At 35.6% G+C, this 13370-nt stretch overlaps 1 protein-coding gene across 1 annotated transcript in view; it reads left to right on the top strand.

Moving 5' to 3' along the window:
* Window positions 1-13370, top strand: part of PPFIA2 (PPFI scaffold protein A2) — a 285048-nt gene that overhangs the window by 224494 nt on the left and 47184 nt on the right. Inside the window, exons 9-14 of the mRNA XM_088531206.1 lie at window positions 634-780; window positions 2579-2713; window positions 9450-9536; window positions 9951-10034; window positions 10356-10487; window positions 11444-11506. Coding sequence (XP_088387332.1) covers window positions 634-780; window positions 2579-2713; window positions 9450-9536; window positions 9951-10034; window positions 10356-10487; window positions 11444-11506 — 648 coding nt within the window. The remainder of the gene's footprint in view (window positions 1-633; window positions 781-2578; window positions 2714-9449; window positions 9537-9950; window positions 10035-10355; window positions 10488-11443; window positions 11507-13370) is intronic.

The raw sequence follows: 13370 nt of genomic DNA, 5'->3' as shown, positions 1-13370 counted from the left end.
ATTGTGAAAGATTATGTGCCAACATGTAAGTTCTTTCAAAATGCAGCAGTTTAATAAAACTTTCTGCTTCCAATAAAACAAATTAAAGTGGAATATCCAGTTCATTACTGATGAATAATCTAAGTTAAAGTTATTATCTTCATTGGACCAATATTATGGAGTATTATAAAAATAGCAGAGGATTTAATTATGTATATCCATGACATATGGATATGTTACCCAGATAACATATGTTATATATCTAACATTTGGTCATTTATTTTTCTGCGATTTCAGACATGTTATCTGCTGCCTGTTACATGTACTTTGGCACAAAATTTCCCACATTACCGCACTGTGATATTGATTTTATTATGTGGTTATATCAATATTCTGATCAAGTCTGCCCTTGTTTAAAAAGCAGATAAATAAATGTGAGCTGGGGTTGTTGCATTCGCTTCACAGAGAAATATGTAGACACCATAAAAATAGTGACCACTTCAAGTATCTCCTTTTAAGAAATTTTAAAGAGAATAAGTTCTGTTTTAAACAGAAAAAAATACTGCTATGCATACTTTGCATCCCTCTCTACTGTTAGCATAAAAATTAAACTGGTATAAAACTATGTGAGATTATAATTTCTTTTTATGTTAGGCAATGGCACAAAAAGAAGATATGGAAGAAAGAATCACTACACTGGAGAAGCGCTACCTCAGTGCACAGAGAGAATCCACCTCTATACATGACATGAACGATAAGCTGGAAAATGAACTGGCAAACAAGGAAGCCATCCTGCGTCAGGTTCAGTATTTCCATCAGTCGCTTTCTTCATACAACATGAAAATTCACACACAAAAAGGAGTCACATCTACAGGGAGAGGTCAGGCTGCTTGTTGTGCATCAATGGATAATTTGCACATAGAAAGTTAAGTTGTTGAGCATCTCTAAGCTTCATATCAGATGCTGCAACCATGAACAGCAAAATAATGTGCACATTCAACATTGTTAAGTGATCGTGATTTCTAATAGTCTTGCATAAAGGCACATCAGCTTATCCCCTAAGTGAAGGGTTCTTATATAATGCTATCTTAAGATATATTTTTATTTTTTTTAAACAGATTCAGCATAGAAAGGTAAAAAAAATGAAAAAAAAAAACAGGTCTCTTCTGCAGGAATGACCAAAATTTGTGTAAAATAGATCATAATGATTTCAAGTATTAGTAGTGCATAGAAAAGATTTTACAGAGATGATAAAATGATCTATGAATACCTTTATAAAAGAGTATAAACTGATTATGCAGTTGTCTCTCATGGCACTTTGTCTCCTGGGTGATTCCAAAAGCTCTAGTGCAAAGTGAATAGAAAAACATTGTTTAAAATTTCAGAAATATGGTGCGAACAGAAAGCTAACATGAAGTGAATGTTATTTAAACTGTCTAAGATGAAATTGCTCTTCTTTCTCAGTATCAAAGACCTTATTCTTTTCCACCTATCATGTCTTCAAGCAAAATAAAATGCTACCTTGGAAATAGGTTTGTAAGGTCTGATAACCTGTTTCTGTAGTTGTATGAAGATACATTTACACACATTCCTTTGTCTGTATATACATACATTCAGCAAAATTAAAGCATCAGAAAACAACCTCTCTGAATTCTACCGAATTATTTTGACTATTTTAAGATGCATCTTTAATCATTAAAAAAAAAAAAAAAATGCAGCTGCATCTCTCTAAAGGTTTTATTGCTCTGATCGTGAGTCATTCTGTGCTGTCAAGAACTACCTACTCAAAACAGTGATTAATAGATCTAGGCTTAGAGTACATACAAGAAAGACCTAAAGTTCATTTGCTGCACTGCAATACGAAAAGCATACTTTTAATGCTTTTGAAGGATTAAAACAAAACAATTTAAAGGCACACTCCTCTTTCATTATGGCTTTTATTACATGGAGTGAACAGGGGAGTGGGTAACACTAATCGATCTATGAATTAATCAGGTAGTACATCTCATTAGGCCAGAAGATACTTCAGTCATGAAAAAGATTTTGAAGTCTTTCTTTTCTTTGGTGGTTATCAAGGATTAAGCAATTTTACTGATGTAAAATGAGGTCTAATTATAGGCTCACAACAAACAATATCTCTTCAAATAGGATATGGTAATGAATGAATTAACTGAGCAACAATTGTCAGATTTAACATCACCTAATATATTGTTGGCAGTCGTTCAAAAAAATTGCATTTGGCAGTTTGTTCAGAAAATTTGCTGGCAAATTATTCTTTTAGAGTTGTTCCTCTTTTCTCATTTTAGTTCCTGTATATTTCCATGCTAGACATATAAAAATTCTTGTTTTACCAGCACCAGTATTTTCAAGCTGATTAGATAAACAGCATGTAGATCAAGGGGTATTTTGTTCATCTTCATTGATACTGTTTTACACCACCTTTTCTTGGCCCACATACGATGCTGAGCTCTCACATTAGCACAGCTGCCTATCCCAGTGCTTTCACCTGTAGTGATTTTGGTTGCTCCTTTGATAGCTAAGGAAGGAAAATCTTAATTCTGCCTCTTTATGTATAGTTCTCTCTATCTTTGGCCTTCAGTTGGAAGAAAAGAACAGGCAGCTGCAGGAGCGCCTGGAGCTGGCGGAGCAGAAGCTGCAGCAGACTATGCGGAAGGCTGAAACCCTGCCCGAGGTGGAGGCTGAGCTGGCGCAGAGGATCGCGGCCCTCACCAAGGTACTGTCCTGAGAAATAGGTTCATTTCAGAGTCCGTCCCGGCTGTGATCTGCATCCAGAGCCCTCTTCCCTTCTAAGGCAAAAATAACGCGCCCTCAAACAGATTCAAAAAGGAGAAAATGTTTCCTGCTAAGTATGTACCACAAGTTAGTACTACCCGGCGATGTTCTCAGTGATGTGCTCGTAATTCTTGCCATTTTGGCCACAGGTGGAATAGTTATTTGTAAATTAACCTACCATGCATTTATAAAGCAGTCATAGATTTTTCAAAATATTAACTAAGCCAGGAAGATTTTAATTTAGAGATTTCAATTTACGGAAAAGGGAAAGGAGGTTGAGGGGGGTAGTCATAGTTATAGACGTTTTCACGCATCATGCTCATGAAACAATTATTTTCATCCCCCAAAATGCTATAAAACCAAATCTTAATGGTAGCTGGGATCATTTGTGCAAGGCAATTGAAGATGTTTTGCTCTACATACTTGCAGTACATACTTAGGAGGCTTGTTTTAATCATTCTTTCTATTGTGTAATCAGAAAGAAAAATTTGAAACCCCTGAGGATTATGAACAGTGTTTTTTTCTGATAGCAGCTTGTTACATGGCAGCTTTCTTGTAGAAAAATACGAAATTAAAAACAAATTTTCAGTACTGTGCTTATCACAATTAGCCTCTATAATACTTCCAGGTATGCATGCAGTTAAAGCTAAGTTCAGGCAGGATGAGCTTCATTAGGACATATAATGGTAACATTTTTTCTTTCCTCCTACTTTCAAATCAGGCAAAAATGAAAAATGTGTTTGAGAGTGTATTACATATCATTCTGATTTATCTAAGATATCATATATGTTTTCTGTATTGCCAAGAAATATTTCTGGCTATATATATGCCTAGCCACTTTTATATTTAATAGTTTTTTTTTCTTTTTTGCAATTCTCATGTTTTTCTGTTTATACCGAAACCTTAAGTGCTAATTGGCTCATTAATGAAGCCTGATTTTTGTGTAATTTAGTGAACTAGAGGGAGGGGTTTGGGTTTCATTCAGTAATCAAGATTTTGTGCTGTCCACTTTAGGTTTATATGAATGGGTGGGAATCTGAAAGGCAGACTGAAAATGGTGGAAAAAAGAAGAATCAACATAAAGGGAGCTACATGAAATACCAAATATATATTACTGCATTTTAATGAAAACTAAGATGCACATAAGAGCAATCCCTTGGCAACTTAATGTTCTTTTTTTTTTTTTTCTTTTCCTCAATCAACAAATAATCACATACTTTAATGCCCTTAGTAGCTTAAAAATATTGTTTTCTATTTTAAGAGAACTTTTCCTGAATAATTTCTGCAGCAATTAGGCACCAGTAAGTATTTTGCAGTCTCCAGCATGTCTTTTCTTGCAACTGCATTTTTTTTTCCTGAACATGTATTACTGACAAATACTACAAGAAGAAATCCCAGTCCAACCATGCAGACTACCCAGGGATATTGCTGTTATTGTAACCATAAAGCTCCAGTGTACATCTCTGTTTGTTTCTTACATTGTTTCATTCAATGTGGTTAGAGAACGGTGAACAGAGCTGACACACCACCCCGTTTCACTTTGACGGTCTTCTTCAAAGCCTTTTTGCCAAGAGGGAAAGCCTGAGAAGTCAATCAGACTGTAATGTCAGTTCTGTCCATTTCTCTCTGATTACACAGAAAGCTGAAGAAAGAAATGCAAGCTGAAAGTTAAAGTCCAGTATCTTTCATGGATCACGCAAATGTAGCCTGGAACCAGTGACTACGCTGCAGTCGCTTCAGCTTGTTTGAGTAGCTATGAATTGGCTGGTTGGGGTGATGTTAACGGACTAGCTACCCTATGAAAGCTCAAAAACCTCCCCAAGAAGCTGAGTAACACTGAAGTTATCTTGAACGGTGTTGAGCTTTGTGCCAGTAAGCCTACTCTGTGGGTACTGCTCAAACTAGCTGGCTTCAGACTAACCTAAGCCTGCCTACATAAGCTGTGGTCAATAGTGGTGTATAGTAAGTAGTAAAAGATGAGTCCTCTAAATCAGCAAGATTTTTTGCACTGAAAAAAATCCCATTTTTTGATTCTCCTTTCTTTTATACTACCTCAGTGAAAGTGACTTCACTGAGATTAAGGGGGTTACAATGATATGAAAGTAAAGGTGAGTTAAGCCTAATATGTTTTACATGCTTATTAAAGGAAAGTGGTATGGGATAACTGGAAGCCATGACTGCTTTGCTGTGAGTAAAAAAAAAACAATCATCTACATATGCATATAGAGCAGAATAACTGTGTTTTGGATTTGGATGTTATTTTTTTTTGCAAACTGGAAATATGCATGTTACAATCCTGCATTCAATTTATTATATTCTTCCTCATAAAATCCCTGAGTTGGGATCCTGCAAAAGAAGGGTGTAGCGCAAAATCCTTCTTCTGTGTCAGTTTTTAAAACTTGAACTAAATTTCTTATTTTCTATGGGCTAGTGAATGTCTTTTGCTACTTTTCCATGCCCAAACTAGTTCAATAAGGAGTGAACTTCCAAAAGTTTGGATTATACAGTGAACTCAGATAAGTACTCATAACTTTACCTGAATCATTTAACCTTTTCTTTGGCTTTGTTTTCACTGTGTTCTGACCATTGAGTGAGCAAGAGGAGGGTTAGTCAACCTGTGGCAGACTAACCTGGAACAGCATGATCTCATGTACTGTGCTGTCCTGCCTGGCCATTGCACTGGCATTTTGTCTGGTCATGACAAGTAGCGCAGCTCTCAGCATGTATCCCGGGATCTAGACTGCTATGATTCATTGAGCCACCTTGTACCCACTCTCATGGTGTGATTTTTGCCCTGAAGAAGAGGCAGTTGGTAGCTGTACCTTTCTTTATCTTTAAGGTACCTATTTTCCCCAGAAGAGACAGACATTGGAGCATTCAGCATCTCTGAATAGATAGTCTGTCAAGTGTGCTTCATCCTTCCATGCATTTAGGAAATGGTTTAGTGCATCGACCTTCTTCCATTCACTCACTCCCACCAGAAGTCGCTCTCGTCCTGGTTGTTGTGCAGCTGACTTGCACCTTCATTCCTCCTCTCACAAGACTGCCTTGAGCATTTTATGCTGCCATTCTAGCACACAGGTCACCAGAAATGCAACAGTGTTTTCTTGACTGCATTAGGAAAGCACTGAGAAGGAGAAAAGGAAACTGAGGTAGCAGTCATATACCATAGTCATAATAAAACACATTTAACACAGTAACACATTTAGTGAATTTTAAAGGTGAAGAAAAATGATGTAAAAATTGGAGGCAAGTGAGGTGTGCGTGTTTTGTGGGAACCTGGTTTGCATTAAGTTGAGAAGAAGCAACGAGAGCGAAAGGAGACAAGAAGGAATTAGGTGCATGTCAGAAACCTCTCTGAGAAGAATGGGAAGAAAGAAGGAAGAAAAGATGATATATTCACTGCTGAAGGATGCTGATTAATTTTCTGCTGGGGGAAAAAAAAAGAGAGAAAATTCTTCTGTGAGGAGGGAAACACAAGAAATGCTTCCATGTTCACAACATCTTACTGTCAAACCATCCCTCTTTCCACAGAAGATTTTTGCCTTAGTAGGGGGATGAAGTAAGCAAGGGGTGACAGAGCCAAATGAAAGGAGTTTCTGGCTAGGCTTAACAGGTGTGGAAAGTAGCCGCAAAAAGAGGAGGGGCAAGAATATGTGGATATCTGGTAACTAGAAGGTTGGATGTAAGAAGAAGGAATGATCTAAGCCAGCATGTTTTATTTCATATTTGCAATAGGCTAGAAGTGAATATATCATCAGTAGTTGACAACTCTATGAGCTTATGTGGCTCAGTCAGCATGATCACCTTCAAATGCACCTTGCATAGTTCAGTAACGCATTGTGTTATTCTTGGGTAGCTCAGTAATTCAAGATAGAGCCAAAAGAATGAGAGCCACAAGAGTGAGCAAAAATCTGGAGACAGCAGGTGTTCAAAAGTCAAGGGCTCCAAACTGTCTAAATCAGCTTGTGCCATTAGAAAAATGCTCAGCAGGAGAATGAAAAAAAATGATGATACCTGTACTGTACAGGTGCTTTCTTCATCAGCATGGTTGAAATTGTTTTTTTTTTTTTTCAACTAAGATACAAGGACCTAGAAAATGTGCAGTGCCAACAGTAACAGATGATGTGAAAGCAACACTTTTTCTGGTGGGCGCATTAGCAGCAGGCGCAGCAGCAGAGTTTTAACAGGGTTAGAGCAGCTTTGGTATTCCATCAAAGCAAGTTTTTTTCCTCTCTATTACTGGCTTATACTGGTTATTTCTTTCCTATTTCATAGTATATAAAGTACAAAGTGAGCATTAAGAGTCATGCTGGTATCTCAGAGTGGGTTAGACATTGTTAGACATTCTTGTCCATATATTTCTAATCCAGTCTAAGACGCACAATTTCACAAATCTATTTATAACTGAATATGCTAGTGAAATACTTTGAATGCTACTTGCTGAATACCATAGAACGTGTCTTGCTAATCCTTCTATACAGAGTAAGAAAAAACTGTCACATATATCTTATATTAAAAAGAACCTAGGGTGAGGTCTGCCAGGCCAGTAGCCACACAAATTCCCCCTCAGAAAGTTATTAAGTGATTTTGTCTCAGCAAAGCAGTACAGATGAAACCCAGCTTTTGGTTATGAGCCTCAGAGTCCATAGCTGTCCAGGTGGACTTCTGAGTCCTATGAAGAGGTCTTTTGACTTGGTGGTTAAAATTCCTCAAAGGAGTTAACATCCTGGGTTGTGACTCTGGCTACACACTTGTCTTCTTTCAGAGATGCAGCTGTGCTTAATTGTTTGACATCTCAAAACAAAAATAATTTGGTTATTTTACAGTTATATGGAATATACTTTTTTAAAAAAAAAAATGTAAATGTTTATTCCTTAGTCCTTCATCATGAGCTCAGAGCTTTGGTGATTTCAAACCACCTTCTTTCCACATTAAGGAAAATTCTCCAACCAGTGGTGCAGGCAGAGAGGTGAGGGAAGAACGTTATCTCCTGTTAAGAGAAAGCTTGGTCAGCCGTGGAAGGGATAATATGGTCTTGTTTCTGCAGTTCCAGGAACAGATTTTTTTTTCAATCCTATATTCGTATTTATCTGATTTGGGAGAAAAAGCAGTGAGATATCATGTGAGTGTTAAAACAAGCTAATATGCAAAACTCAAAGCTAGAATGAGGCAGGGTGATCATCACAGGTCTAAATTGTAACAAATAGATGGACGTTTCAGGTAGAAAGTCCAAATGGATCACAACAGGCCTCTTTCATGATCAGAAGCAAGAATCAGTAACTGCACTTATCAAATGAGCTTAGTCAGAAGTTATACTGACTGTTCTCTTTCCATTTTGGAATTATTTGAATTTTGTAAATATACTTAATCTGAAAAGCATATAAGTATTAGTGGTCTTCAAAGCTAAACATAATGCTTACATTTGTACAAAACAAGATTTTCTTATACATGTCTACAAAGCAGCAGCTGCAGTTTAGATTTATAAAACTGCAGGTCATAGTTTTGTTTTCTAATATTTCAGTCTAATATTTCTAAGTTTAAGTTATATTCAATTTGAAGTTGTGTTGTACAGATGGAGTTACTTTAATATCTATTCCTAATTATTATTCTGATACATCAATAGTAGATAGCAGTCTCACTAAAGAATACAATTTCAAAAGTAGTGTTTATTGGGGTTTGCTCATCTGAAGACTAAGAGTTTGGGATCCCTCTTTGACAGAGGGCAAATTTGAAAGAATGAAATAATGTTCAATAAGCCCAGGCTCATGACTCAAAGGCATCGGTAGGCACATTTCTGTTTCCATAGCAGCAAATTCAACATAGCATTCCTCCTTCTTCTATTTTTCTTTTTCATTTTTGATTATGACACAGACTTGTTTAATATGACAATAAATGGACATTCATCTTTTGCAACTAAGGTCAACTTTTGTCAGACGTAGTAATGAATCTTTGGATGTGTTACCATTTCTATATTCAGTAATGATTTTTTGTGCCAATTAATGAATTTCTGTTTATAGGTGGTTCTTTTATCTGATGACCCTGATCTTGCAAAAGGGATCCACCAGCGTGGATCCTTTCAAAAGGATAAAAGCTATTTGTTTGGATAAAAGAGCTTCTCTAGTGTATTCTACGATGGAATACTAAAACTTAAGCCATTTCTCTCTTGACGTTCTTTTGGTTTTCTAGAAATTAGGGACTAGACCATAACATCGCACAGGTCTATAATTGACAAAGCCATTGATTTAATATTTATGCATTGCTTTCATTCCTAGAAAATGGTGGAAAAATTATGAAGGACTTTCTGACATTGGCCTTGCAGAATCATATTCTGTTGTTTAGTTAGCCATAATTTCAAATAACATTAGACTCTCTTAGGATTGCTTTGATTTCACTGTGTAGTAATCTGTCATCAGCCAGTCATCACTAACCTCAAACTTCATGTGTAGGTCGATAGCTTTTTTTTAGCATTTCATTATTTTTCAGTTTACTCATCAACTGCACCATCACCGCCAAGTATCAGTGTAGTTTATTCCACGTAAAAATCTATCAGTTAAAAGTATTAAATTTTCAGTCACACTTTTCTTTTAAGCATTCTGTGCTGTGTTCTGTTCAGTGTCAGTGTCTTTAGTTCTGATTTTTCAATTTTGTCCCTCTCCTTTTCCTTGACTTGTTAGTCTGATCCAACCTCTTCTACCTCATCTGATGATTATCAATATGTTATGGAAGCTAAACTACAAGAAATGATCTCCATACGTAGGAAGGTAGTCCTACTGGACTTTACTTTCTATTGCTAAATAGAATCCATCTGATTTGTTTTATTTTTTTATTATTTTTTTTTAATTGATAATCAACCATTGTGCAGTTCAGTGCTTCAGGAGCTTACAATTTTACAATGGCAGGTTTGTGTTCAAACCATGCACAGTCTGCATGTTACATTTGGCTGATTTCATTGCTCATAAATAACTCCAATGTTTTGCTGATGCTTGGATGTAACAGGCCTTCATAGCTGACACATTTCAAGCAATGCTGTTCAGCTGCCTGTTTAAATGAAGTTTCTTTTCTGAAAACTCAGTTTGCAGTTAGTAGTAGCTTGCTTTATGTTTTGTTTAAACTTTACTGAGATAAAGACTTGCAAAGCCATTTAAATTACAAAGAGTGTCTCTATTTTTTTACAGGCAGAAGAAAGACATGGAAATATTGAAGAACGTATGCGACATTTAGAAGCTCAACTTGAAGAGAAGAATCAGGAACTTCAAAGAGTATGTTTAATGCACATAACTTCTGCACATTTTTACTTGTTGATATACTGCTACATTATAACCTGCAGCACATAAATCTGTTAATTAATAAATGCTTTATTTGTATCAGTGGTGGCAAAATTTTCCCATTTTATTTGACCATCTTAATATAGTAATTTACATCTAGTTGCAGATCTGTGAGTATTCTGCTGCTACAAAAGTGAATGCGTAACTAGATTTCTTGTGGAATTTCTTAAATGTGTTCAATTACCATAAAGCTTTTGCTTTTTAAAAATATAAGTCTGAACCCTACCAATCTGTCCCTTTTGTCCTATATTAAAGGCAAGGCAAAGAGAAAAGATGAATGAGGAGCACAACAAAAGACTCTCAGATACTGTAGACAGACTTTTGACAGAATCCAATGAACGTCTGCAGCTACACTTAAAAGAGAGAATGGCGGCGCTCGAGGAGAAGGTAACGTGCAAAGAGCAGGATAAGCTCCAGCTAAACAAAGAATCTCTGCAATAGCACATCTTCTTTTATCCAAATGCACATCATACTAACTCTTTACACCACAAATGCTGCCACAAAAGTGGTTTTGTTTATGCATTTAAATCTTAGCTAGGGTATGCACTCAAGAATCCTTCCAGGTCTAAGGTGCAGTGGATGTGCTGAGGAGTTAGTCCTCCCTTGGTCAATGGAGGGAGTGAGGCAGAGTGTGTAAATAATCAGAATACTCAGAAACAGCGAGCAAAAGGGAATTAGCACTGAGGATGGCAGTGTTTCAGATGTTCTCTCAATCCAGTATTTCAGCCTGATAATTTTAGCTCCTTGCTGTGTGAAATAAGAATGAAATACCCTCCCCATAGGAGAAGGGATGGTATCTACTGGCTTTCCATGATGTGTTAGCTTTCTGTAAGCCATACTGTACCTGTAAGATTAAAATCATAAGACCTTTTTATCCATAATTTCCTTAATCGCTTCTTCTTCAATTTATGCACCTCTAGTTTGATCTGAGGAAAATCTTTCAGAAGGGTATTTCAGCATCTGTCAGAGGATATACTTCCAAGTCCTATCATCAAAGCAAAATGCTTTACAAAGCAAAATATACCAGTAAAAAAGAAGAACTTGGGAGAAATAGATGTGTAAAGCTTAAGAGTCACTCAATTCAAAAGAAAAAAAAATCTTTTTTTTCCTGATCTTGAATGATTTTTCTGGCATGTTTTGGTTATTTTTAGTGTTCTCATTTAATATGGGCTCAAATCGAAGCACTAAAATATTTTAAGTTCGGTGATTAACAAGGCTGATTTGTTGCTTACCTTGTTAGCCTGAGTATGGGGGCTGCATATCTATGATGGTATCTGATATTTAACACTTCTTTAATTTTTTGCCTCTTTTATCTATGTTTCAATTTCCTCTTTATTTCCTAGAATGTTTTAATTCAAGAATCTGAAAGTTTCAGGAAAAACCTGGAAGAGTCTTTACATGACAAGGTACTATAAAATACTGCTATTTCTTCTTTTTTATCAAACATTATATATTTATTATTTATGTATATATATTAAGAATATTTGATTCCTCAGCTGACATGTAAAATATTCTTGTTATTACTGATAATTCTTTTAATCACCCAAATGTTTCTATTAGTCATTGAGGGTTTCTAATGATTCTTGCAAGCTTGGTTTATGATTCAAATGCTAGCCTCAGGAAGTCAAAACTAAAATTCGTACTGATTTTACTTGCTCTGGATTTTTTCTTCTATCAGTTTTAATTCTGAAAGTAATCTTGTTTAACAGAGATGTGCCTATAATTGGTTACACTTTTACAGTGAATAATATAATTGCTGGATTTGATGCAATTCTTCTTAACAGGTGCAGTGATGTTATGCTAAATATAACTGAAAATGACCTTTCTTAGTTCATTGCAGCTTAATCCCTAGTACTGCTTATTGAAGCAGTCAGGTTAATTATAAATATTTATTTTGAAATCCAAGCGTTTGGATTTTTTTCCAAGTTGTATTTGCCTTGTGGGCAGTAGGGCACACAAATATATCTGCCTTCAGATTCATAGTGTGTTTTTGTAATGTATTGAATTCATGTAAAAGAAATTGTATAGAATGCTGAAAGCATAGTGCCATTTGATTCTGGAGAAGAATACAATTACATCCCAAACCAGATATATTGAGGAGAAAAAAAAAAAAAAACATATGTGCAAATCAATTGTTATTTTCATCCACATTCAGATAGCCTTGCAGAAAGGAAGAAAGAGATTCTGATTAAAGCCCCAAAAAGGAGCTGGTGAAATTGTTTGGGTTCTTGGCTGCTGTATATATTCTTTATGAAGCCAGATAAGCAGCTCAGAGCAAATTTTAAGGGGATATAAACTGTAGTAATTCTTCTAGAATGACTCCTCATATAGATATACATGTTGTAAATTCCTTTTCATGATGTAGTTTACTCTGTTCCTTATTCATTCCTAAGTATGCCGCAGTAGCTAATCCACTTCCCTGCATAAACACAGTCATTCCACCATCCTTTATTCTTTCTATGCAAACTGTGAGAGTAAATTTGATCAAGGAATTTCTGTGGTGGAGGCATGGAAAAAGAGAATGAGACTTGCAAAATAACACTTGTCGGTGTTATGATATTCTGAACAGCAAGGCAATTCCTTGCTATTCCTCCACTATTATAGAACAATTAAAATATTTTCTATCCCAGTATAAATGTTGGAGAAGGTGATATTTCATAACATGCCTTAAATAAATAAATGACATAGCAGACAAATTACTTTAAATAAATTACATTTTCCTCCCTTATTGTTATAGTTATAAGATGCATCTTCTGTGGCAAAATCAAGATTATGCTACTCCATCAAGTTAAGCAACAGGACAGATATTTCTAAAGCCATATGTATTGAATCAAAACTTTTTATCATTTTGCTGGAAGAGAACCTGATTAGTGCTAGCAAGCTTTAGGAGTATTATTTCTGACATTTGTCATAGTTCTGCTGTTTTGTGAGGCAGAAAGAGGAGTGGTACAATGCAATTACTGGTCATTCCATTTTCATAATAGTTTAATTGTTATTATCAATGCTTCTTTCATATTTTTCCAGAGTAAATAATGCTTGCTTTGTGTCTTCAATTATTTGCTACTTTTAGGTTTAGCACCTATTTCTTTTAGGTATTTTTGATTCTTCTTTTGCAGACACTACCAAAAGAAGAAATATTTCAAGCATATACCTGCCCTGTCATTCTTTCTAACTAGTGAAAAAAATTAGGAAAACTTGCTATATTATCTGCTCTCAATTCATATATTCTAATAGCAATAATGAAACCACTGAGTTCATTTTTTTAAATTA

This window comes from Tinamus guttatus, unplaced genomic scaffold (assembly GCF_059628265.1).
Source record: "Tinamus guttatus ecotype Peru unplaced genomic scaffold, ASM5962826v1 Tinamus_guttatus_pri_ptg000399l, whole genome shotgun sequence".
In the NCBI taxonomy this organism is placed as follows: Eukaryota; Metazoa; Chordata; class Aves; order Tinamiformes; family Tinamidae; genus Tinamus; species Tinamus guttatus.
Note: the sequence above shows the minus strand (reverse complement) of the source record. Positions and strands in the feature narration are given on the sequence as shown.